The sequence below is a fragment of the Thunnus albacares genome, chromosome 2, assembly GCF_914725855.1.
Source record: "Thunnus albacares chromosome 2, fThuAlb1.1, whole genome shotgun sequence".
NCBI classification, from domain to species: Eukaryota; Metazoa; Chordata; class Actinopteri; order Scombriformes; family Scombridae; genus Thunnus; species Thunnus albacares.
In genome coordinates, this window is record NC_058107.1 from 713,055 (window position 1) to 740,932 (window position 27,878).

The window sequence follows — 27,878 nt, forward strand, 5'->3', positions numbered from 1 at the left end:
ACTGTGTGATTGTATTCTTCCCATCTTCTGAGGCACCACTGGTGTTCCTTCCTTTCACTGCCTTTAACTTCAGTCCACTTGTAAAACCCTGAAACTTGCTAGAATGGACAGATATGTAATCCATCACAGTGATCCAGAGTACAAGTACAGATTGATAAAGTCTACGCTGAATTACTCTCAACAGTAATCTTTGTAAAACTCAGTGTTAGAAGAAGTATTCAGATTCAAAGTAGCAATACAAGAGAACTACTTGTGTAAAAGAACAGAAGTATTTTGAGCAAAATGTACTTAAAGTATAAAAGTAAACGTCAGTGACGCTGCCAGTTGTTCTATTATAGTTTATAGTTTCAGGTTGTAGTTGGCTGAGGTGGAGCTGATTATCGCCATCCATATACTGTTGGGTTTAATTCACCATAACAATGCACTGTATTTCATATTTTGATCTGCAAAGTAACTAGAAACCAGCTGTCACATATATATATATATATATAGTGGAATAGAAGAGTAAAGTAGCATCGTATTAATATACTCAAGTAAAGTACAACTACTTCAGATTTACAGTACTTAACTACATGTACTTTATTACTTTCCACCGCTGGTTACAGTGTATCTAAGACAACAAGAATTTGAGATTTCTTCTACACCCGGAACCATTGTTATGAAACAAAAGTTCCCCTCCCCTCCGGAAAGGTTATTTCGTAGTACATGCTAAAAGCAGCTAGCGGAAGATAAACAGAAAGCTTGTTCAACATGGCAGAGGTAAGCAGACGATGATTTCGAAATTTATTTCTTATACGTTAGTGGTATGTGAACAATATATTCCTAATGTCACGAGGTTTAGTGTTTTTGGGGAGTATTTCTGGTAGAAAGACAGAAGGAAAGCTGACCAGCGTTAGCCTGGTAGCTTACTGGTCGGTCGGTAACTTGACTGGTAATGTTTACTAGTAGCAGCTGCATCTCTGCTAACAAGCTCGGATATTTAGAAAACGACTCATCTATGCTGTGATGTTACAGACGTGTTTTTATTTCAACTACGAGTCAGCTGTGTCTGATGAGTAACTGACAGTGTGCTAATAATACATCTCGCTACACAACTGGACCAGAGTCCAACATGTTAGCTGACAGGAGATTAACTGCGAAGAATAAAACTGGAGCTATACCATTAAAACCTGACAGAACATACACGGTAACATTAATGAGGATAGTTGGTCACTCTAGTCGTGCATACCATCATCATCATCATCATCATCATCATCATCATCATCCCCTGACAATAAACAAAAACTCCCAACAGTTCAAAAAAGGCAAAACCAGTGTTTAGATGCAACTCCTAAGGACATAAAATAATTCTCGAAGACAAATACAGTAGAAGAAGATGTAAACATCTGTTACATATACAGCGCTGGAAGGACAGAAAATGAATAGAGAGTCTCATAATTATGAGTCATTGAGTAAAAAGTGAAACATTAGACGTGTTCCACATTTTAAAGGACAAGTTGGGCCTGTGCACAGTGATAGCAGGAAAAACTCACTAATAATACTGAAGATGGATATCATTATTATTTCCTGACATCAGACATAAAATGAAGTAGGAAGATGACCCATACTACATTAGCTGTTTTTTCATTTACATCAAAGTTGGTAGAATTTCCTGAAGACATAGAATCACTGTAATTATGCTGTAAAAATAAGACGATACAGCACATATAACTATGACCAGGATTTAAACCCGCAATGTGGAACTTTTCATAGAAATGAACGTCCGTTGCCAAACGAGTTCACCACCAGATAAATCTCTCTGTATCTCACAGTATATGTTTGAGTTTTTAAATCCCATGTCAGGGGCGACATTCCCGCGCTGGCAGTTTAGCCGTTAATCATGCGGCTCTTCCAGGCTTTCCAAATGTTAGGACCAAACGGACCAAATTCTAAAAGTGAAACCAGTCATTTTACCACTGTTTTACAGGTGCAACAGTAGGTTATAGCCAGTGGTGTACTGGGTATCAGGCACAGTGGGCCGGTCGACCATCAAAACATCCATTTCAGTGTTTCCCCCATGTTGACCACTTTGGCCTGGCGGGAAGGGCCAAAGCAGGAACCTGTCACACGCTACACACACAAAATACTCACCGGCCCTGTTTATACCTGGTATTAACATGCGTCTCCACATGCGTCCTGAGTGACCACTTGTGATCGGATCTCACTTTCCCGCTCTATATGCAAATAAAGACGGACATCATTTCCGTTTTCAAAGACCAAATTTGCTGTTATTAACCGGCGGAAGGACCGGACCGGGGTCCGCTCCGTCCACAGCTGTTCAACTTGTTTGATAACAGGATAAAGATTCAGAACATACATATATATATATATATATATATATATATATATATATATATATAGAAATATATCTGTCGTTATCAACAGCGGAAACTAAACCAGAGGTCAATTACGTTTTTAATTCACATGAAAAACAAAATGATGTGTTTATCCTGTTATCAAACCAGTTGACCAGCTTTGGACGGAGGCTCCTGTGTCTAATCTGCCGGAAAATAGAGGAAGTCAGTTGAGTAGGCGTCCTTCAATGTGGCCCAGGATGCATTGCGTTTACACTGCTAAATGAATGACCACCTCCGAATGTGGTCTGAGTGATCAGATCTCAATCCGTCCTCAATGTGTCTTGGGTGCGTTCACACCTGTATTTAGAGCTGTCCACTTGTCACCTGAGACAGATGTTAATAGCAGGTGTAAACATGGCCGCTGCCCTGTTCCTTAACGGAGCTACACTACCGAGAGTTTCCTCGGCAGTACCACAGAGGTTAACTCACGTTTCAGAACAGCGCTGCACAGAGGCTCCCAAACATATTGACTTCCAAATGAATGGATATTTGGCGTTATTAATGGCATTGAAAAAAATATTTTCTCGGCCTGGCTGGGATCTCGTTGGCCTGTACAATTATAGAGGAAACATTTTACTGGCCCTCTCCGTGCGCTTGTCATTCGGGTGCTGCAGGCCTGTCAGGCAGTTACAGCCCAACGCCCCCTGAAAGTTCCACACTCCAGCTTTAATTTAATTGATGAGGATTATGACAAATATGTGCAGCTTGCAGTAGATCACTCTTTCAGTTGTCATACAGATAAATAATAGAGTTGAATAGAGTGAAATATTAATCTCCTTCTTCTTTTCACAGACTCACAGCTTGCAGGACATGAGGCAACAGGCAGCCATCGCTGCCAAAGTCTTCATTCAGAGAGATTATACCAACGGCACTGTGTGCCAGTTCCAAACCAAGTTCCCCTCTGACCTGGAGACCAGGGTAAGATACACCTCTTCACTGTTATTGTTACTGGCTTATGTGTTTTATGACTTTCATCTTTATCTTCCGGTTGACGTGGTATGACTTGGTTGTCAGGACGACCCTGCAGCCAGAGCCAAAGCCTTCATCTATTAGAATACACTAGTCAGGCCAAATGCTGGTAAAATATGCAAGTGGCTGGTAGATGTCCTTCACTTACCAGCCAAAAAAACCAATGGTAATCTATTTAATTGGCTGGTAAAATTTGCACCCTGACACTGATGCCTGCTGGGAACGGGCTGATTGCTTATTATTTTTTGAGAACAATATATGTATGTATCAATGAAACGATTATAAATTCATAAATTAAATTAACAGAAATTCACCAGTGAGACTAAACAGAGGTTGAATCATAGTAGCAGATCACAGCTTTCCATTGGTCGATTCTGCTGCCAGTCAACCGTGTCTGCGCTCCTATTGGCTAGTTTTACTGCCTCCCTCTCTCATTCGTCTCTCTCGGGCAGTTTAACCGAGCAGGGCACATGCCTTTGTCCAGCTCACCGAGTCAGAGCCCAGAAGCCCCGCCCCCCCACTGTGATGTGATGAAGTTTATATCAAACAGCAGCAGCTGCACTCAGACACGGAACCGAGCAACTCGCTGTTTGCTTGTTTATTCAAAGCTTATTAACATCAAACATGTCGCATGTCCAAATTGCACCAAATTCAACACTGCACGTTCTTTGGTCCTCAGCAGTACAGCCGCCGAGCGTTCAGTCGATCGGATGAACGATTCTCAAGATGAACTGCAGCGCCTGTTCAAAACATGTCTGAGACATCCTGCATGAAGAACATGCCAAGTTTGAGCTCACAGCACACAGTTCAACAGTAGAGCTTCAGTCTCTTAAACTTTTCCAAGTTTTTAACACTACGGATGTAATCCCACCTCCGACCACAGATGAGGCACAAGTAATGCGGTACATATTTCCGCTCGTTGACTCCACAGGCAGAAGAAGAAGGTATTTTTATATATTTCTCAAAAAAACACTCATCCAAAGAACTTTCTAGAGTCCCCAGTAATACATTCACCAGGAATGAAGAAGAACAGTTTTGGAGATCTATGAAGGACAAACATACAGACAGACAGAGATCTATTCTCCATATCTGCTTGTTTCTACGAAGTCAAAGAGAGAACAGGAGCCCTTCCCAGCCTGCATGCAGGAGCAAGAATATTATCATGGCTGCCAAAGAAAATAATTATAATTTCACTCAACATTATGCAAAAGCTCAAACACAACACCAGTGAAATATTGTATTGATCACAGCAAACATTTTCAGAATGACTGGACATAAAAAGCATCTGAAGTCTGAATGTGGAGCCAAAAGAGACAAATAGTGTCAGCAACTTCTGCTCCACAGCCGCTGCAGAGGAACCCTGCTGCTGGACTTTGTCCTTATATGAACCGGGGGTGGAAGTGGTGTAAGGAGCAGGCATCGATAATGATGTGGAGGAGGGAAGAGCAGGTCGCTGAGACACAGAACAGGCTCCGCGCCACATTAAAGACGGTGCCAGCCAAACAGTTCAGAGTTCGCAGGATAGAAAAGCTGCAGTTTTGTAATGCACACACCACATGAAGAAATACAGCTTCACAACACTTAAACCGCTCACTTGCGGTTTATTGGCACTTCCCTTTTGATTGGGTGGTCTCCCGTGTTTTCCGGTAGGATCCAGTTCATACCCACACACACACACACACACACACACACACAGAGCTGCTGGACAAATGAAGAATGCTTTTCCTTTGGGAGGCTAAAGCTAAAGTCTCCTATCATAAAAAGTTCTTTCTACATTCTTATTTTAATGATTTTCTGTAATCCCAGTTTATGAAATATGCAGTATAATGCCAAGCTGTTTAGTGGCTTCCTCTGTCAGGACGCTCATTTATGTCACTTTGTGAGGATGTTTGCAGAACATAATGTTCCTTCAGCCAACATTTTTTTTACACCAGTGTCTGTTTTTGGCATGTAGTCGCTCCTGTTTTGCAGGAGTTTGCATGCTGTAACATCACATACTTGCAGACAATTATCTTAGGCTGTAGGGTTTATTATTTTTGGTAGCTCTCTCCTGTTTAAATGCTTTTGGAGAATTATGCCAAAGAACTGGGAAAGCACTCAAGTGTTCAGAAACTGCCAAACCCTTCATGACTGTTTCATTAATTGGAAACTGACAGTTTTTATTGACCTTTATCTAATTTTTGTCTCCAGAATTCATATTATATTTAGTGACAGTTACAATTAAGAGAATTTCCTCTTCCTCGCTTGAATTTGTAAAACCGTGTTCAGTTCTGCGCTCTCATCTAACATTTTTGGAATGCTAATATGGCTGCGCCAGACGTAATGGAAAGATGCTCAGGCAGAGAAATGTGGTTTGAATCGCTGCCTTTGAGTTGGAAAATTAGAAGTAGAACAAAGCTTCTCAATGGCGGGTACCAAACACGCCTAAGACCACTGATGTGTTGGAGCTTGTTGTCACATTCCTCGGGCACAAGGGAGCAGAACATTGGAGGGTTTTCAGAGGCTCAGGAGGCCCCTGGCTGGCTCCTCCTCTGGTCTGGAGGCTGCTTCCTTTCCCCCTCAGTATCACAGAGAGATCACCGGATCTACTCTGGACACCAGCATGGGACTAATGTCGACACCCCTGTCAAAACAGCCTGCGATTCCAATAAGCCCTCCACCCTCCATCAGTCTTCCCTGCAGCTAGTCCTCATTTGATGCATTCTTGAGAAACTCTGGTTTGATCATCAGCCAGTCGTGGTTTCAGTTTGGGTTCCAAAAGCTGTCTGCAGCCTATAGAACAGCTGAGATACGTCTCTATCTTGTTCAAGGTGTGTCTGTGCCATTGGAAAAGGAGAAAGCATCAGGAGTCCTGGATTGTAGCTGTGTGTGTGTGTGTGTGTGAGTGTGCGTGTGTCCTGCTTTCAGCATGTTTGTCTTGTCAGTTATTAAGTGAAAACATTCCCAGAGCATATGGCCAAGGCATCCTAATAATTTCTGGAGGTGTTTCCAATGCGGGAAGGAGGCCCAGCATTCCCTTGATGTATTACCAGTCCAAGAAAATTCACCCCTTCATTTATCTAGAGATGGAAAGAATGGGAGAAAATGATCTGGTGCTAAGAAGACAGTGTTTTCACTGGAATATCCCAACAGAGGCAGAGGTCACTCATACACCACCTGGCTCTGTTCCATATTTAATGATTTTAACCCTGTGATCTTTCTCCATGCTCCATGTATTTCAGATTGACAAACAGCAGTTTGAAGAGACAGTTCGGACACTGAATAATCTGTACGCTGAGGCGGAGAAGCTGGGAAGCCAGTCATATATCGAGGGCTGTCTGGCCTGCCTCACAGCGTACACCGTCTTCCTGTGTATGGAGACTCACTATGAGAAGGTGAGAGACAGTAACAACGGGTCTGGAACTACAGCATTGTTTTGTCAGCTGTTTTCAGACGTCTAAATCCATCAATGGGAGTTTAGTCAACTTAATCCTAATTTACACTCAGTTACATTCTTTTTAGCTTTTTAAAACATTTTAGTCCATTACCGTAGATGGAAACACATTCATCGTGTTCAAGTTCAGTAACTTATTTATCAAAAATGTTGTGATCATTTTAGCAAAATTTTAGCCAAAATACAGCTTGTATAATTTGGAATGCTGCTTTTTCAAACATGCATGGTCTGATGTCAAAGACATCAAAACATTGTGTTGTTGACATGTTATAATTTGCATATTTATTTGATCATTTTAGTTTGATTGAAATATCAGCATAAGCAAAACTAGAAATTAAAGAGTATTCATATTTTTAGTAGCCCTGAGAAGACTGAAACAAAACATTGACAACAAGAGCTTCACTCTTGCAGAGGGTGTTTGTTTTAAAAGAAGATAAAATTAAAGACTGTATTTAGCCTGACTCACTGAATAAAACTAAACAAAACACATATGGGGAAACTTCACTATTACACATCAGAATACTTTCAAGATCAGACATAATTCTGGTAAGATCGTGAGTCCCAACAAACTGCTACATTAGCTCTTTCCACAGCAACAGCGAGTCCAAACATCCACCTCTGTTTCTGGGCAAAGCTCTGCTGTAGCTGACATTTATTTTTTCATCACCTGTTCACTTGTCCAAGCTGCTGAGACCGTAGGGTGCGGCTGGATTCTGGGTCCAGCACTGCAGATGTGCAGCAGGAAAGATGAGCCAGGCATGCAGGAAGAGAAATCCTGGTTTAATAAAGTCTTTTACTTTCAAATCCATTTTAGTCATGTTTCATCGACAATGTTATATGAAGATCTAGTCTCAGGTTTTGTTTCATAATGTCTCTACTCGGGTCAAGAGTAGAGACAGTTACTGAATGTATTTGACAATTTTTACAAGAAAATTCATACTTGTGGCACAAACTATGGAAAACTGTGTAGCTGGCAACAAATATCTGGTCATATTTGTAATCTTGCTTAGTTCTTCTTTGACCAGATAGATCCTGATTTCAGTGAAAAAGGTTTAGACCACTTTATTTAGTCCTATAGACTGCTTGTTCAACTGCTTGTGCTGGCTTCTTTTCTTCAGTAAAAAAGAGGGTTTAGTAGTAGATTGGTATCGTACATGTAGGTATACAGTATATAATACGGGCAGGAGTAAACATTTCCAACACAGAGTGAAGAGATCTTGTATCTTGCTGCATGAAGACATATCAGTGACACAGTGTGTAGTTGAGATGATTGAAGTGGTTTAGTGCTGGAAGAAGTCATGATGCTGCTGTGTGCCGTTTTCGCTCGGCTTGTAAATCAATAATTTCATGAGCTTGAGAATTTCTATGAGAGCTTGCAAATAAATATGATTTATATACATCTAAAATCCCTTTTGGCCCAGTTAACATGGAATGTAAATGGATCAGCATGTCAGTGGTCTTTTCCTGTTCTATGAATTTGTCTTTTAGTGGACAGCAGTGAACTGGGATAAAAACATTTGGCTTGGTTTGGGTTTTATGAGCACTCATAAAGTCATGCAATTTAAATTGACTGGTCATTACCAAAGTAAAAATGGAGACTGTTATCCGGGTCTTTAGCTCAAGAATGTGGTAGGTTGGATCCTTTGGTTCTGTATTTGGCCAAAGATTTGCCAGTTTAATCCCAGGTAGCAACAGTACCTACTGCAGCAAAGCAAGAGCACCGAACACTGAACTGGACAGTGTAGAACTGATTACTCGTTAGACAATCAACAGACCTTTAAGTCAATTATCATGCAAAAATGCCAAACAGTCTTTGGTCTTAGTTTTGTAAATCTGAGGATTTGCTGCTTTTCTCTGTTTTCTATTATTGTGAATTAAATGTGTTTGGGTTTTGGACTGTAGTCATGTCCTGCCTCCTGCACGCTCTACCCAGACGCCCCCCCTCGCCTAAACCAAACGGAGTGTTTCCAGTGGGTGAGAACGCGTCTGACACAGACAATCTCCTGCTGTGTGCTACATGTGTGAAAGGGCGACTCCAGGCCTGATTCTCCGTTCATATGTGAACACGGCTAACCAGGCTAACATTTAGAGTATCGCGGAGGCTTATGAGAATGTCATTAGTTTGTGGGGGGGGGGGGGACATTCAAAATTTGACCTTATGATAGCGCTAGATGAACAGTTACGGGATCATCAATATTATTACAGTTTATCCTGAGAGAGTCATGAATGTATGTTCAAGAGTTGTGGAGACATTTCACTCAAAACCACAAATGTCAACCTCATGGTGGTGCTAGAGGAAAAGTCATTAAGATGTATCATCTGGGGACAATGAATGTCTATTCAAAACTTTAGGCCAATCCATCTAGTACATGTTGTCTGGGTAAGTGAATATTTTGAGCATTTGGTGGTGCTAGAGGTAAAGTCTTTGGGTTTTATCCTGCGAGGACCCTGGGAACATTGGTTAGATATATTTGCAGCACATTAGTGGGTCTTCTCGTCCTGTATAACAATTTAAACATGCATACATAACAGTATTTACTGACATCTGTCTCTCTAAGTTGTTTAAAAGAGATAAGTGGAGTTTTACTACATCATACAGTGAATGAATATCATGTTGTCAGTGACAGATGACTTTCAATAAATCTAAACTTTCAGGCATCCATTTCTTTCATGAATTGTCCCAGTGTTAGTATTTTCAGTGATGGACAGCAATAAAAGAGACATTTATGGGAAAATGTCATGAATTAATAATCTAATGGCACGTATAGTAGGTCAGTCCATTACACTACAGCCAAATGATGTCAGGATTCTCCCACTTGGAACCAGTGCAGACCCAACAGCCTTTGTAAGCTAAGCAAACATTGCAAAATCTTTTTCTTGAAATTTAAACATCAATCAATAAATTTCAACTTTTTTTTTTTAAAACATCAGACCTCATTTCTCTGTGAAGGAATGATTGTTTTAGTATGTTGCTGATGTCATAGAGGCAAGCTCAACAAAGCTTGCAATACTGAGCCAAACCCAACAGAAGAATTGACAGAAAATGAAAACTTGAGATTCTTAAAAAGTCAGAACCATGCATAGATGCTTTGTTACAATTATACCAGTGTATTGCTGTCCAATAGAAATGTTGATGTTGATATATTTGGACAGGACCTGGATGACTGAGAGTCATCACAGGCACACTGTACATCCATGAGAAATGTATGTGAAACTGTGATTGCTGTGCAATTTCAGGTTTTGAAGAAGATTGCAAAGTACATTCAGGAGCAGAACGACAAGATCTACGCACCAAGAGGCCTCCTGCTCACCGACCCCATCGAGAGAGGCCTGCGAGTCGTATCCACTTCAGTGTCTGATGTAGTCAGGAAAAATTGTTTGTTGTCTTCTCTCAGGTAGAATTTTCCTTAGCCTTAACCATTGAACCTTGTTTGGCATTTAGAAACAAACTGTAAACAATAACCCCTTAAATGGGTTAGGGTCAGGGTTAGGTTTAGGGGTTAGGGTTAGGGCTTGGGTTAGAGTTAGGGCCAGGGTTAGGGTTAGGGCATCAGGGCGTCAGGGTTAGGGCCAGGGTTAGGGTCAGCGTTAGGGTTAGGGTCAGGGTTAGGGTTAGGGCTAGGGTTAAGGTTTGGGCCAGGGTTAGGGGTAGGGTTAGGGCCAGGGTTAGGGCCAGGGTTAGGGGTTAGGGCATCAGGGGGTTAGGGTTAGGGTTAGGGCATCAGGGCGTTAGGGTCGGGGTTAGGGCATCAGGGGGTTAGGGTCAGGGGTAGGGTTAGGGTCAGGGTTAGGGCTAGGACCAGGGTTAGGGTTAGGGCCAGGGTTAGGGGTTAGGGTTAGGGCATCAGGGGGTTAGGGTCAGGGTTAGGGGTAGGGTTAGGGTCAGGGTTAGGGTTTGGGCATCAGGGCGTTAGGGTTAGGGTCAGGGTTAGGGTTTGGACATCAGGGCATTAGGGTTAGGGTTAGGGTCAGGGTTAGGGGTAGGGTCAGGGTCAGGGTTAGGGCCAGGGTTAGCGTTAGGGTATCAGGGGATTAGGGTTAGGGTTAGCGTTAGGGCATCAGGGTGTCAGGGGTAGGGTCAGGGTTAAGGGTAGGGTTAGGGTTAGGGTTAGGGCATCAGGGCGTTAGGGTCAGGGTTAGGGTTAGGGTCAGGGTTTGGGCATTTATCTAACTTTGTTTTCCAGAGGAACACAATGACAGCAGTTGTAGAGTAGACCAAAACTCAGATTGCCAACACTTACAAACAAGTTAGAAACACAAGGTGGTCTGGTTCAAAAACAATGTTTTTTCAATAAATAAATCTTTGTTATGCAAGTATAAACATGTACGGGAAGAAAGAATGACAAGTTAAATATTTTGTATTACATATAATAACTTGTAAAACATACCCAGAGATCAGGAAATGTGGATGACGTTGCACCGCAGCGGTAAGCAGAACAAGACGCTTTTGCAATGACCTAATGAATGTAGTGACTTACAGGCCTGCCCCCACCGTGCCTTTCCCTGGAACTGTTGGATGAAAATGGGAAGCAGCAGTCCGGGCACCTAACAGGAAATCCAGCTCTATGTAGTAATACCCCGTAAAAACACCAGATAAAAGTTAGTATGTAATCCATAGCATCTGCATAAAATCAGCGGGTGCAGCTACATCCTGGCTTTACCAACATGCGTGTGTATGTGTGTGTGTGGTGACTCAACATCCCAATTAATTGTAACTGGGCGGCAATGGGAGATTAGGGATAACAAAATATGACTGAAATTGCTCACAGCTGAGCTTTGTTCCCCCTCACGCCTATTATTTTATAGGGTTGACAGTGATCTGGATTATTTCTCCGACACTGTGGAGCTGCTGTGCTGACTTTGGCAGGGGAGCGCTGGGCAGGGAAGCAGGCAGATTGACAGGAATGACTCACCTGAGCAGTTATTTTAACATTCGAACCAGAGAAACCTGATGATTATGTTTGTAATTGTCAGATTATTTGACTGCTTAACATTTCCATCTGTATTTCCATTCCCCCTCAGAGTCTTTATTTTGTTGATAACTTTCTCGTCGCTCCCTCTTAAGTTAAACTGAAACTGCTATTTTGCTTATGATTACAGAGCCTGATTTTCTGTTGAAAGAATGGATTGGACATGTTTTTTAACACTAAAAGCTAGTCCAGTTTTTGACATTTAAAAGAAAAAAGTCAAACTGAAATTATAACGCTGAGTGTGTGGGAGCTGCAAGTGGTAATTTTAGCATGCTAGGCTAACTAGCTACTACATTCGTAGTGGAAGCTAGTTAGCCTAGCTTCCTCCCAAATCTTGAATGTTGTGAAGAGACCGACCCAAATCACTTAAAAGTACATAACTAAGGCTATGGACAAGTCTTGTATAAGCATTCATATGCTATACAGGGCTATTACATGTTACAGTCAGTAGCGCAATACAGACGTTGACAGCTCTCTACCAATGCTTACCCTGAAATGTCAGTCAACTGCTGTCATGGGAAACAAACGCCCACGCAGAGGCTTTAAGCTTGGACACTGTTTCCACTAAAATGTCCAAAAATGGTATTCCAAAATGGCTCTTTTGATAAATGGAGAAATCATGTAATGCAGCAGCTGCAGTATAATTATAGTTTTTATTTCCTTACGCAAAAAGTGGAGAATTCAAATTTCAGTTTGATTAAAGGTGAATGTAAAATGACCCCAAGCTCGCTTCAAAAGCTTTTCCTTGACCAGATTCTATCAAGATTGAGGTCACCATCTTTGAAGACAGAAGCCTGACCAGATAAAAGCTGCCATGGTGAGTCTCATAATTAATATTCCAAGTGAAACAGAATTTACATAAATTGCACTATTAAAAACACAACATTTTCTCTTAATTTTTTGGAAAGTATTTCAAAGAAAAAGACCCGAGTCAAAGAGCAGTGATGCATGAGGCTCTTTATGTGCCACAATGTCCATTGCTTTCATGCAGAATGCCTCCTCTGCATTCAAAGAAAAATCCCACATCAAAGTTTTTAAGTCTTTTCATCTGCGAGTATATTTAGTTAAATGCTTTACAATCAAGAGGGCTGTCTCATAAAGCATTAAAGGATAATTCTGCTTACTTTATGACTTTCACATGGAGAGTGCTCAGTGTTGTGTTACTTACTTCAGTGAGGTCTTCATGCACATGAAGTTCACTTGAAGTGCTGCTGTCCAGTGCAGGAGCCAAACCCAGCAGCTGAACCCACAAAGCGATCAAGTGTCCTTTCAGCACAATAACACTCTCAGTGCAGTTACGTGTCTTTAAATAGCTGTAATCAAACAATTACCACATTATAGATAAAATAGCCCATTTCCGTGTTTACTTTCCTGGCCGCCAGGCTTCTACCACATTCATGTTATATCAGAGGAAGTGGGTGAGTTGGATTTCATGGTTTCAGTTTGACAGTGAGATACTTTTGAAGGACTGAAATTAAACAAACAAGAATGATTAAAATTGTAGATTTAATATAATACAGAAAATAAGGGCTATTTTAAAAGAAAAGAAAACGGGACCCCATTTCACAAAAGCTTCCTGACATGTTTAAATGATTGAAATAGTCCTATGCTGGATTATTCAGCAGTCCAGCTCAGAATAGATAAAATACCCACTTCCAAGGTTTTCTGGCAATAGATAAGTTCCACCTGCTTTTCAAGTTAGCCTCTGCTCCAGTTGCCTGTGCTTTCACTGGTATTTAAAACATGATACTGGAGGCCAGAGATATGCAGGTGAGGTGAACTGGTGACTTTGGATATGCATGTAAATGGTTTTCTATCTGTAACAGACTGGTGACCTGTCCAGTTGTCTGTCCATATCCTATTACATTCATATAGTTCTGGACAGTAATATGTACACACTACATTATTTGTTAGCATGTATTAACTGTAGCTTACCTATGGCTAAGCCTCAAACCCACCACCTGGTGTATGTTTTCCAACATAAACACAGGAAAGTATCTGTGAACACACTTTGGACTGCTGAGAATCAGACTCCTGAAGGTCTAAATACGCTGGAACGGAACTAGACATGCTACGTTTGTCCGACCACATCTGAGGCTGCTTTCAGACTGAAAACAGCCCTGCATTAAAACATTGGTGGTACCCATGAGACAATGAAATACAATCAAGGAAATCCAGTTGGAGCTACGGTTTAATGCGTTTAAGGCTTATCAGGCACTAAAATACTGCACAGCAGTTTGTAATACTCAAAGACAGGATTTTAGATCTCTGGAAAGTTATCATGGTGGCAACAATTAGGGTAAAGGGTCAGTAACCCTAACCCTGGCTGAACGCTGCCTAAAGACAAAATGTTAATACCTGTTCTGAGAGGCCACACTTGAAGGTGGAGCACACTTTTGACACTCTGTCCTCAAATGTGTTCATAGTGTTTGATTTGGTTGTATAGTGAAAAAGTGATGGAATTAGTTATGTGAAGAGCTTGAGAGAGAAGTTGTGTGAAGTAGGCAGGATTGTTGGTTTGACAAGTACTTCATTTAAACCATACTGAAGCTGTAAGGCCCTCAACTGAGGCTCATTTTTAATTGTCCCTCTCTCAGAACAGAAACTCTTTAATTTGTTGTCGTCTGTCTGCAGCATTTCTGTACATGCTGGTAATACAGCTCTAAAACATCTCTCAACATTTCTTTGTGTTTTCTGTGAACATGGTAGATTCTCAATACAAAGGCTTGTCATTCATAGACGTTATGTATCTGCAGGACAGCGTCTGAGGGCGGTCGAGGGAAATAAAGCGAGGCAGGTAGAGAGAGAGATATAACTGAAACTGCAAATGCACAGCCTGAATATAATGTGAATGAACAGTCATGTAGGTCTGTAACATTCACATACATGCTGCAGTAAAGATTGGGTACATACAGCAATAGATCAGATTATGTTTGCTATTGATACAGTTTCATTTGTTAAAAATATTAAAATTTACCTTTACGACTAATGTATCATCTTTTATCAACGTTCTGCATCAAATTTTCCCTCTTGTCCTTTGATTTTATGATGATGGAAATGAGATGTTTTGAAGACCAAGCGATCGTCCAAATATGAGAGCGTCATTGATTTGAAATGAGACATTTTCTGGGAAATGTTGAAAATATTATCTGCCTCATTTACCCGTATCATTAGGAGCATTCCAGAGCACTTGTTTACTATCCCACAACGCAGTTTTCATTTAAATGGTAAAACCTTAAGAGACAGCACAGTTTGATCGTCAGCCACAGATGGCTTTTATATGTCTGCAGATCTTTTACCGTGGCAGGCGCCTCATGTTTTTTGCCTCAAGAGCACATCTCATCCCATAAATTGTTTCACTCTCTGCTACAGTAAATCCCTTCTTTTCCTCTTGTGTGCAGAATAAGACGGGAAGGTCATTTTCATGGTGTCATCCTAGGATGTGCTAGGCCATATCATACTGAAAACTACTTTGCTTAGGCTCTGGACAGGATCCAGTCTGCACTGTAGCGTAGACACTACCATCAGGCCGAGTAAGACATACCCCATTAATATTTTACCTATGAGGAATGTTGTGTTTGGCAGCATTATTGAGACCATAGATCCCTGTGGATGGATAAACCATTGCCCTCCTACTGAACAGACACATACAGGGATTAATCTTCTGGTTTGAAACTCCTGCTGAGCGCCTCGGCACATATACATGTCCTGATGAGGAATGTAAACCTGGAGCTTTTATAAGTAGCTGTTGAGAGAGAAGTGCGTTGGAGTTTCGCCATAGTCAAAAACAGGGTAAACCACCGCCAGCGAGCAGACGGAGCACACATACAGTCCATCCATCCTTCACAGTGTTTAAGCAGCTTCATCCTGCCAGTGCCTTCTCCTCTGCCTCCTCCAGGCTTAGATTGATACCTCAGTGTATCAGAACAACATCAGCCGTTTACTGATGTTTGCCTCCCTTGTGACGGAGTTTTCTCTTTTCTCACTTCAACATCTTCATGGGTGGCATATTGCAAATGCAATGAAACCTGTCTTTATAGCCACACTAGCTGTGAGCTCTAAGGATTGCAACGTTGCTCGGTCGGTCGGTCAAGACTGAAATATCCGTGGAATGCCCTGGAATATGTTACACACATTTATGTCCCCTTCATGATTAATTGAATGACTTTGGTGGAACCTTAAATCTTCTATAGCCTACCTGCAAAAATTCCCATCAGCCACAGCTGTACTTATATATATATTAGCATGCTATAATGCTAATAGCTAATTAGCTCAAAGTGCCTATTTACAGCCTCATGACATGGCTGTTGACTCGTGGTGTTTATTAGCATTATTAGCATTAATTTGGAGTTTCTGTCACTTGATAGATGTAAGTAAAATATTAACTTACATCTATTAGACTAGAAAACTCCATAGAGCTGATGGGAACTGCAGAGATGGGTGATCATTTTTTAAGTAAAAATAAAAAATATTGATTGGTGCACCATGGAGATATTTCTGCTCTAAGAATAAAAATGGACTAAATACTTCAATCTTAGAATTACAGACATTTTTTTTATCTTGAAAATGAAAAAACAAAAATATTGCTGCTCAGTATTGGCCCCCTGCAATACAAAAAAAATTCAGTCTCATCATGGATCTCTTACCTCCCTCCACAGTATGGCTGAGGGCCTGGCTGGCTTAAAGCAGGATTTTTTAGTTTGGCAGAGAGTCTCGTAGGTGCAGGGCTGCACAGTGTGATGGATCAGCCTGAAGTGGGATTACTCCAGACTGCACTGTATGAGAACCAGACTTGGCCCGCACCGCTCCTGACTGCTGAGCATTCATTCAGAGGCAGATGGCGCCAAGTCGGTGTCCTGGCATTTTGTCCAAAAAACATTCTGCTCCTGATAAGGTGTCGTTTGGCTCCACGTACAAACCCGCTGCCCGGCCACGGCACGCCAACAAACCTGTAAATTAGACTGCACTCATGAGAATATCTAGTGTCAGTGGGGAGAATGTATAATCCTTTCATTGTTTGAAATTAGTTTTTCCTCACCTGCCAAGAATATATTTTAATGGCAAAAACAATACACTTACTACCAGGTAGAGTACAAAATGATATACTGTGTAAACTGAATGACAGATGACAAAAGTTCCTGGTTAGCGTGCCAGTGAATGTTGATTGATGTGCTGTATCTGCCAAAGACAAACATTCCCTGTATTTGATGCGTGTTTCAACACAACACACATCAAATACAGTGTTTTTCAGGGTATTTGTGATTGAGATGGTGTAGTTTAAATAGTTGTTCTCTCCCTGTAGTGAGCCAGCAAACAATCCTCAATAACTATCACTGTCAGTTAATGGTCAATGCAAACACTAAGTACACCAAATAAAAAGGTTCCTAGAGATGAAGATGGAGATAAGGTAGTATATTACATTCATGTTATGGAGTGTCTACTCCTATTACTGCTTGTCCTTGTCTTGTCCTGCTCCTAGTTCCTGAATTTGGCAGCACATTCATACACATAAAGTTCTTTATTACAGCAAATGTTTCAACTTATAACTAGGAAAGACAAACACTTTCTGAAGAAAATATAGTTGTGCTTGCTTCCAAGGAAAAAGTGCACTGGAAATATTTGAAACTTAAAAAAAGTGTCAGTTCAGAAACCCTGTAAATCTTTGAAGTGTGAAGAGTTTTCTCCAAAAGAACGAGTTCATACGGAGCAATGAGCAATAATCAGTGCCTTCACATGCACTTAAGTAACCAGGTAACTTAGAGAAGCCAGGTTATGTGGGTAATCTAGAACACATTTACATGTTCTGCAGATCAGTTACCAGATTTCTCTCCTACCGCCAACCTTATCTTGAAAGTGTGGCTCACTGATTTTAACTGTATCTATGATAGAAGATGCTGCTTCCTGACTCTTCAGAGCTGGAAACTGCTTTCTCTAATCCCCTACCCCGATTACAGACACCAGGTTTCTTGTTTACATTACAGTTAAGACATCAGGTTTCTAGAGAAAGTGGACAGGTAACAGCGAGAATAGACCGGGCACAGATGCAGCGCAACACGTCCGTCGCAGCACGTCAGTTATAATCAACTGAAGCTGCTGCACTGACCACAGAAGCTGCACGGCTCATCTCTATGTTTGCGTTGCTCCACAGCCCTCCAACAAGTAAAAACTACATAGAACTGTGTAAAAAAACATGATTAAAATAAAAACCTTATTGTGCTAGAGGCAATGTGATGCAGCAGTCCAACCTTGTGGGTTGTTTTTTTTTACATTGTACATTAAAATAAATCAATCAAATCAATGTTTCTTCATGATGCTGTAGTTAAAACGATCTAGTTAATGAATTCAGTACCAGTTAATATAGCCTGCGCTTCCAGACTCTGCAGAACCAAGTGCATTACAACTGCAAAACTCAATATGCATGCAGAGACAGAGCTGGTGTAGCAGGTAGAAAACCCCGCTCCGCCCTGCCTGGTGTATTTCAGACAGTCTCTCCTGGAAGACAATCATAATGTCGCAGTTGGTCGTTCATATCAGAAGTGATAGAAAGAGCACACTTCCGTTTGCCTGGGCTGTTGATCTGACTGTCTGGATTGTCTGTTTTGGAAAGTTACAGAAATTGTTGGATGCGGTCCTGACAATTGTGGAGTTGAAAAGGTGTGGAGGGAGGGAGGGAGGGAGGAGGTGTCATACTGACACCTAAAGTACAGAAAGGGCTTTAAGTGTCAGTTGAAGTGCTTAACAGTTTGATGATTAATCAGCGCAACGAGCTGAAGCTTAAGCTAACTGTCAGCTGAATTGTCATCACTAAAACCAGTCAAATGACAGAATAAACAGCTGTCAACTGAACAGCAGTTGATGCTTCAGTTGACATGTAAGCACTGAAAACACCTGAACTGTCAGATCATGTGTAAGTCTGTTTGTTTAATTTTACAGTACAAACATCAGACTTTCTGACATGTCATAGAAGTTACCAGTAATCGTTATCCTCCGACAGTGATGAGTCAAAGGACTGTTTATCTCTGATGTAACTGATGTGTGTTTCTGTAGGAGCTGCTTTGCTGAGCGGAGCTTCAGGGTCTTCAGCAGCCCAGCACCAGTGCCCACCTCCCTGAGGACCACCCAGACCTGCACCCTTAATACTGCGTCTCTACAATCTATTGCTTCCCACTAGCGTACGCACGTCCCCTTCAGAGTAACTCTTACCACCGAGTTTCTTCCTCGACATTCAGATATGATTTTACTAGTGACACCCTTGTCCCTGCTCACCAGTTGGGGGGTTAAGTTTGTTTTAGTTTAGCGATGAATTTGAAGAGAGTAGAGAGCTGGAGTTGCAGTGCTCCTTCAGACAAGAAGAGAAAACTAACTCAGTCACACAAATTATTGACACTCACAAATCTCTTCAAGCCACCAGTAAGTTGTTCTTTGTTTGTCTTGGACTAGAAAAGCTTTTTGATTAATAGTATTTGTGGAATTAAGAACTTTTGTATATTTCTTTCTCTCTCTCTTGGGACACTCCTTTTTGAATAATGAAGTCAAGACACAGGGTATCTTATTTTTATGAATGATTATGGAGCTCACCCACCCAAGTGATTGTCTTGGATGAACTGAGAATATAATTTCATCCAGAAACAAGAGAACTCTGATTATCAGTCTGATTAAGTGCATGTGTTGAACCACAGTTTCTTCTTATTGATGTTTTTTTTGTTGTTTTTTTTTGCAAGGGTGCTCTGTAGTTTATCACTTCCCCCGCATGTTTCCTTTGTAGGGTTTGACCTTCTAATGAAATGACGACACTGAACTTTGTCAGACTCCAAACATTCCAGTCAAACCGTCACAGATTCTAATCTTAATCTACATATTTCCTTTGTATGCATTGATTTAAGATTATATTCCTTCTGAAAACCCAGATCTTGTGCTTGCTCTGTATTGTGCATGTAATATTGTTAATGCTATTCCTCAAGTCATGGTTACTTTTCTTTGTAAACTGTGCTATGCATAGTGTTTGGTGACTACTGTTGATTTTTTGACTCATGTCTAATAAGCATAATATACATATATTGTGAGAATGCCTTTGACCGAAGTATTAAAAGTGCTCTTGTTAGTTGACAGTGCCTGTAATGGCTTTGAATGTTGCCTTTCTGTGAGTCTAACAGTGAGATCACTCAGATCTTATTGCTAACAAGCTTCTAAAACCCAAGATTATGATCCTGGACTGACTGTAAGTGTAGCAGCAGAACCTCAGTTTATGTTAATGACCCTTAACGAAGGTTGAAGATACTGTAGTATGTGTGGCTGATAATGTTTAAAGCGTCTCAGACATCTTGTGAATGTGGTCTGACAGAAACTCATTTGAAGCATCTTTAATATGAATTAACACTAGAAATATGTACAAGTGTAATTTTTTGGAATGCCATAATAGCTAAAAGATCAACAACTGTCTTGATTTTTTTAAAAATTATGTAAATACATTTTCATGAATAATTTTGGATTGAACTCATCCTTTATTTATCAGGAGTTTGGTTAATTGAACTTTTGTATGTTCATTTTTTTTTCAGTTGAAATCCAAATGTTTTACCAATCAAACAGTTGTATGCTAATAAATAAAATGTGTACATATTTTACACCCTGCTGGCTTCTGGTGTTTTGTTAATGTACATTTCAGACTTTACAAACACGTCTGCACAGCTGAGAAGACGCAAAGTTCCTGCTGCTTCTTATGATTTACAGAGAAAAAGTGTAGAACCAAGAGCTGAAAGAGCTGCTGGGCTTCTTTTCAACTTGGTTTGCTTTCAAGGGCAGTATTTCGTGTTGTCTCAGAGAGTTTTATAATAGCAGGACATCTCGCCTGAGTCCACCGGAGCAGAACTATTTCCCACGGCGGAGGTGAACCCAGACCAGATGACGATGCAGTGAGAAGGTTGTTTGAACCTGAAACTGAGCTGCTGGATCTGCAGAAGACATTTCATCTCCACCGCTCCTCAGTGGCTTCTCCTTCTGACCTCTGACCTCTGCAGAGGGAAAGTCAGATACAAAATAATTTAAATAAAACATGGTTCAGTAAAGTTTCATGACATAATATAGTTTATACATTATGTCCATATAAGAGATGAACTTGTTTGAAAAAGTGAAAGCCTCATGAACAAGTGAGATGTCAAATAATAATAATAATAATCATTTAATAATAATGAAATGATTAAAGGGGACATTATGCACATTTCCAGGTCTATATTTTTAATCTGGTGCTCTACTAAAAATATATTTGCATGGTTTACAGTTCAAAAAACACTTGACCTCTACCTGTGATCTTTACCTGTACTTCACCTTTATGCAGCCCCTCAGCCTCTGTCTGAAACCCCCCCCTCTCCTGATGAGCCCACTCTGTTCTGATTGGTCAGCTCTTAGAAGCTGGCCTCAGGGAGACTTCCACCGGCTCCGGAGACAATATAAATAAATCATGAAACAAACTATAGTAGCAGGATTTCACTACTTTTCACTACTAGTTTTTTGTGCTTTCTCATCTCACAGAAAAACCTGACTCCCGGGCCGAACCTTCGCGGTCCTTCACAGTCCTGATGGCATCCTTCCCTGTCTGTTGATGCTTGTGCTTGTTGTTGTTTGTTGTTGTCATTGTTTTTCTTCTGTCCCCCCTCCCCCTTCCCCTCTCTCTTTCTCTCTCTCAACCCAACCGGTCAAAGCAGATGGCCGCCCACCAAGAGCCGGGGTCTGCTTGAGGTTTCTACCCGTTAAAGGGGAGTTTTTCCTTACCGCTGTCGCCAAGTGCTTGCTCATGGGGGAACTGTTGGGTCTCTGTAAATTAAAGAGTACGGTCTTGACCTGCTCTATGTGAAAAGTGCCTTGAGATGGCTTCTGTTGTGATATGGCGCTATATAAATAAAGATTGATTGATTGATTGATTGATTCTCAGATACACCCGATCTGAAATATGAGAGTGGACAACGAGAGCAACAAGTGAAAACACCTTAGCAACAACCTTAGCAACAAAGGCTACGGAGCAGATGGCCATTCATGGGCATGCTGACGTCAGCTTATTGGCAATGTAGAAAAAAACGTTGCAAACAAAGTGTTCAGAGCAGGTCGATGTCCTGGCTTTTGACTTGCAAAGATATCCATCATCATAGCAGTACATAAATAACAGAAAACCTCAAAAAGCAGAATATTTCACCCTTTAAGTGCCATAACTTTGACACTGATTATAGTTATGTGAAATTAAAACAAGATTCCTTTGTTTAATACTGTTATTATCTGTGACAGTTCTGTAGAACTACATTTTAATATCTGTTGCAAAATAGAGAAGAAAAAAAAAACAGGTTGGAGTATCATTCACCTTTCATTCCTCCCACAATGAGTCACTTTGCCTGAAACTGGTCGTTTATTATATCAACATCCTCTCTTCACTGAACTCTTGTGTTAAAGGTTACTGACGGCAGAAAAAAGGCTGAATTTCCAACCGAGAACAGAAAACCACAGCATTTTTTCTTGCTTCTTTCTGTGCACGGTGAAGAAATACAGACACTGAAAAAAACATTACTTTTCCATTTTTCAAACCCACAAAATCCTGAAAAATTAAATACTTTTGTATTCCAGATAGAATGAAATGATTGAATGAAACGTGCACCCTCCTCAAAATCCAGTCTTAATACCTGTAATAACATGACATGATGCATATCCTTTAAGAAACTGCAGTATAATTATTACAAACCAAGTGAAAAACAGCAAACCTGCTGTCGGTTAGTATTGCGGTTTAGTAATACCAGTTGTTGTGCAGGGTACATCCTCCTGCTTGCCCAATGCATGCTGGGATACGCTCCAGCCTTCACAGCCCTGTAGAGACCAGTAGATGCTACCAGTCTTTTTTTTACCAAGAACATGGGATTTATTTATCAAAATCTCACAGGCAGCTACTTCATAATTACTACATTCTTCTTGATCTTGGCATTAGTGCGTTCTCTTTCATGGGACTTTTTATTGTCATATATTGATTTGTGAGTGTGTTTCACATCATTACTGCCTTTGCTTTTTATTTGACTTACCAACTCATAAAATCTCCTTCCAACCTAAACCTGGAACTGAGGATCACACTGTTTCTCTGCAGAAGTTACATTAGGCGTTAATGTCCCGCTGAAGGATAAAAAAACAAGTATTCATGTATAAATGCAATAATAATACTCAATGCAACTAGTATAAAAATATATAGAAGAGAGAAAAAAGTGCCTCTTATTGATTTTCAGGAATGTCATGGAATTCTGGGAATATGATAAATGATTCCCATTATATGGTTATACTGTATCTCAAAGTTATTGCCTCACATTCACTGCAATAAATTGTGGTTTTCAGCTGTTTATCTCCACATAAAGCTGCAGCCTGAAATGAGTGGTCCTTTGTTACTTCTCTGAGATGAAAAATCGAACCAGGAAGCAACAGGACTTTTAGGATATGGAAAAGCACACTATACTATACTATAAAAAGTCATAAAAAGCCAGAGAAGGTTTACATCAGGGCTGCGGTGGGACCCCCTGCCCTCTGTTTTCTGCCAACCACACACACATATAAAACATGATCACAGCTCTCAGTGGCCTTACAGAACATATGACATTTCTCAAAACATGTCTGTCAACCCGACGTCTGTTATTGGAAGCAGCCGACAGGTCTGAAGAGGAACACTTTGTAGTCCTCTGGTTCACTTTATAATCTCACTGTTATTCCATCACACAGAAAAAAAAGACTGAAAACTAGAAGAGGCTCTATCAAAAAAAACTAGACCAAGTTGTTTTACTAATTATCTGTACATTTTATAATTATCATAAAAATCTATTTCATATTTTGCTCCAAACTGGTGACCAGTTCCTCCCATGACTCTCCTCACCAGACTACCAAAATGTTTTTCTATGTTTGTCTTTGTTGAAACCAACAGATCCTGAAAAACCAACAAGGAAAAAATAGATCAAATCTGTTCATGTGCAGAATTCCAAAAACATAAGAAAGCAAGATGGATATTTACAAATGGAAGCTTTTACTAAATGTAGGCAACACACAAACATCAGCTTCACTGGTATTTGTTGGGCGGGCGTCTTGCTCCATCTTACAGCAGCTGAGTGTGTCCAGAAGGTCTGCGTATAATTAACTTTATTTATATAACCCTTTTCTTAATAAAGTGCTTCACGGAAAAAGAAGAAAAAATAAAATAAAAAGAGCAAATAAAACAAACACAGAAATCATAAAACACCATGGACAAAATTAAAGTGAATTAAAAATATAAAATGGAAAGAATGGGATAATAAAAACCCAGAAATATATTATATATTCATAAACACTTTCCTACAAAATAATGTTTTAAGAAGAGATTTGAAGCTAAATGTGTCTGATCCTCCACAGTCTGGAGGCTCTAAAAGCAAAGGCCGGTTCCCCTGAGACCCGGGAATAACACGCAGAGCCCCGTCCACCGATCGAAGGGAACGCCCAGCCACACAGGGAATCAATAAGTCCTTGATATAACTTAGCGAGGCCGGCTAATGCTTTAAAAGCGATCAGTAGAATCTTAAACTCAACACAGATCTTAACAGGCAGCCTGTGTAAGTCGGCCAGTAAAGAAGTGATGTGTTCATTCTCTTGGTGCCAGGCGAAATCTGGGCAGCAGCGATGTGCACCAGCTGGAGTCAGTGAACAGAGCTCTGACTGATACCAGGCAGGAAATATACATGTATGACTTTATGTAAATCAGTAGGAGACGAGAACGACCTGCAGTGGAGCTCAGTGATGAACAGATACTTTACCTCCTGATTGATAGCAGACACAGTCATGATGTGATAATTCTGTAGCTGCTGAGCCATTAACCTTATAAACAGTGCTTGTATAGACCTAGTTTTGTACTGAATGTAACAGACTGATCTTACTACTAAACTGAAGACAGCTGTGTTATGAGCAGTTCTGAATGATGTGCAAATTTAAATGCATGTGAGTGGTAATGTGATTGATTAGCTTTGAAAGTAAACACAGTAATGATTATACACTTTTTAAAGCGAGTAAGTTAACTGCTGTTAAGTTGCTCTTGAAGACCGTGTGCGTACGTAACGTTCTCACATAGAAAGCGGTTTGGAAACTGCTGGACGGCACAAAATGAGACAATCAGCCTCATGAAAATGTCTCGCAGCAGATGACGTCATATCGTCTCTGCATATGTTGCTTTAAGGTTTTAAAACACTTGTCTTTACAGGTCTGCTCTTCTTGCCAATATGCTGTAGCCAACATGGACACAAGGGAAGGTCTCAGCAGATGAACATGTAAGGTTTTGTCTGATGCCACCAGGCTATGTAATTACTTACTACATAATTATCATTCAAGCAGCCCTCTAGGTTTGTGCTGCATGCATGATTGGGCCTAAATACTGCACGCATTTAGTTTCTCCATATTTAAGAGCCATGAAGAAATTATGTATGACACACTGTTAGTTAAACATCAGATCTTCCCCTCCTGAGTCAATTCTGATATAGAAGGAGACACTGTGCATTTGTCTAAACCTGACAGGCTCCACAGCTCCCCCCTACTGTGTGATTCATCTCAGTTTACACTGCAGCACAACAGATTGCCCAAACAGAGAATGCCTGGCTCCGCTCCAACATCCACAGCTAGTGTTCTCCTACAGAGAAAGCAGCCATAATTTAAAGACCACATAAAGATTTGGGGCAGCTTACTGCCTCAACTCTAAATGACTGTACTTATGACAACTGTAATTCATCAGCTTCATGGTTTATTGGATGTACTCTGGCATAAAGAGTATAATTGGACTTTACTGTAAACATCCCTCCCTTCTGCCGATGGGCTTTGAAATGAGATCTGTCTGTGGCAGATGGGGAAACAGAAGATTGTTTGGTATGCAGATGTACCACAGCTATTGTTTTGGTGAAGCAGCTTTGACTCACAATATTTTCTCTCTGTGTTTGAGTGGGTTTTACTCCTACAGTGCAGATACATGCAGGTTAGGTGAGTCAGAAACTCAGGAGGAGTGATTGTGAGTGTGGATTTTAGCCTTGATATTCTGGTGACCCGTACAAGGCCTTAACCACCTCTCAATCAATGCATGCACCCAACTACCCTGCACACAATGAGCACTCCAGAGAACGGATGGATTCCTGTTGAATCACTTCTGCAGCTTCTCTTACAGAGAGGAAAGTGTAATGTGCGTGTTAAGCCACAGGAGGTCAGTGTTGTACCAGTTTAGGCTCCTCATAGTGCTGCTGCCACTGTATATTTGTGCCTGAGCCCCTCCGTAGTCCGGCTGCCCTCCAGTCCCCTGTACACCGCCTGTATTTCTTGTTTTCCTTACTTTAACACGAAACAGAAAGGCATTTACAGCATGAGTTCACAGTTTTTACAGTTTGGTTCAGTTCATCAGTGCAGTAACTGATGAATCGTCTCCCTTTCTCAAAACAATTACATTCAACAGGCAGTTGACCAATCATCAGACAGCAATCAGCTTTAGTTCATCTCCTCCTGAAGCTGCCCCTCCATACTGAGCAGCTTTATATTACTATAAAAACATGCTAATTTAGAAGAATGGTTCTTTTAATTGATAAACAGTATCAATACACTTGAGTATTGCGATAATAATAATGTTTTGTGACACACTGTATTTTTAATTAACCCTTAGAGGGCAGGGGCATCTTAAATGGTTTTGAAAAGTGAAGATACTGGTATCATGTGAAACTAGACAACCTAAAGCATCCATTGGTATCAACCATGTGATGCTAGCTTGTCGGGAGGGTAAAATACCAGTCATTACCGGGGGGGGGGGGGGGGGGGGGGTAAATAACACTCCAAAGTTAGGCTAAATTTTGGCAAGGGAAAAACTGGAATGGCCATTTTTAAGGGGTCCCTTGACCTCTCACCTCAGGACATCTGAATGAAAACCCATGGTTCTCCCGTTTACAGACATGTCCACTTTATGCTAATCCCACGCAGTTTCTGGCAAAAAAAACATGCAATTTTTTGCATGCAGTATAAATGTGTTATTTTCACGTCTTCTAAAAACAGTGCATTTGAATATTTCTGCATACTGGGGTCCCTAAACAGTCTTGGAATTGCATAAATTGGGTCTGACTGAAAGCTGAGACTGTTGTGGATTCAATGAGCCCAATTGCATTCATGTGTGATGATGTTAGTCCCCATAGTAGGCATTTCATTGTACTGAGACCATTTTTTGAAACTTGTCCATACCTGTATAAAATGACCTATTGTGACCTGCAGGATAATCACAGCCTCATGAAAACAACTACGATATACACTCGCTTACAGTATCACAACACCCCTGTATCATGATACGTATCGTATCGCCAGACTGTTGCCAGTACACAGCCCTAAAACAGTCTGCAGTCTGTTAACAGTCACACCAGTGTTGTCCTTTAACTGATGACCAAGGATCTATGACATCATGGATAATGCCTCAGACCAAAATGCTTTGACAGCAGGACATATGATGAAATAGGTCTTAGATAATCTAACTGGTGTAAAATAAGTTGTATAAAGGGCAGAAAATGTTGTTTGCAACTGGAAAACTTTAAAGGGGATGTTTAAAGAGCAGGTTGTTAGGCAGGAGTATTTGCAAAAAAGGTGGCATTTATTAACAAAAATATGAATAAAACAGGAAAAAATGAACCTTCAACAAAACAAACTAAACTAATCAAATCTGCAGTCTCACAGCGAGCTGTAACCGACCCTTGAACTCCTCTTACTACTGACTGCTGACTGGTATTTTACCCTCAGACTCACCTAACTGTGATGCACCATCAGCTCACCACAGGTTAGAAAGATACAGAATAACAGAATCAACATAAATATAACATGTTTTACCCTTCCTCCCTCAACTTAACAGCACTTAGTCACTCAGTGCTCAGAGTGCCAAATTATGCACACCTGTTTTCACTATCACTGACTAAGCAGATGATCTGCGTTGACATCACAAAACAAACACACACACACACACACACACACACACACAAAACCCCACAAATAAACCCACATCACAACTGGGAGCTGAGAAAGCAAACATGCTTTTTGTAATAAGCTCCAGGCCTGACGCCCTTCAAAACATGTTTT

General features: G+C 40.7%; 1 protein-coding gene across 1 annotated transcript; it reads left to right on the forward strand.

Annotated features, from left to right (window-relative positions):
• The first annotated feature begins 658 nt into the window (after positions 1-658).
• On the forward strand, positions 659-20,389 carry LOC122989270 (golgin subfamily A member 7-like). Its single transcript, XM_044362049.1, has 6 exons — positions 659-759; positions 3,189-3,314; positions 6,587-6,739; positions 10,036-10,137; positions 12,533-12,585; positions 18,816-20,389. Exons 1-5 carry the CDS (start codon positions 751-753, stop codon positions 12,572-12,574), a joined length of 432 nt encoding a protein of 143 aa, XP_044217984.1. The 5' UTR covers positions 659-750; the 3' UTR covers positions 12,575-12,585; positions 18,816-20,389.
• Positions 20,390-27,878: the final 7,489 nt, after the last annotated feature.

What these genes read in the sequence shown, in the direction of transcription:
- LOC122989270 (XM_044362049.1), top strand. An exon ending in TGGAGACTCACTATGAGAAG is followed by an intron (nt 6,740 to 10,035) that starts GTGAGAGACAGT and finishes GTGCAATTTCAG; the next exon opens with GTTTTGAAGAAGATTGCAAA. An exon ending in TCGAGAGAGGCCTGCGAGTC is followed by an intron (nt 10,138 to 12,532) that starts GTATCCACTTCA and finishes GATTCTATCAAG; the next exon opens with ATTGAGGTCACCATCTTTGA.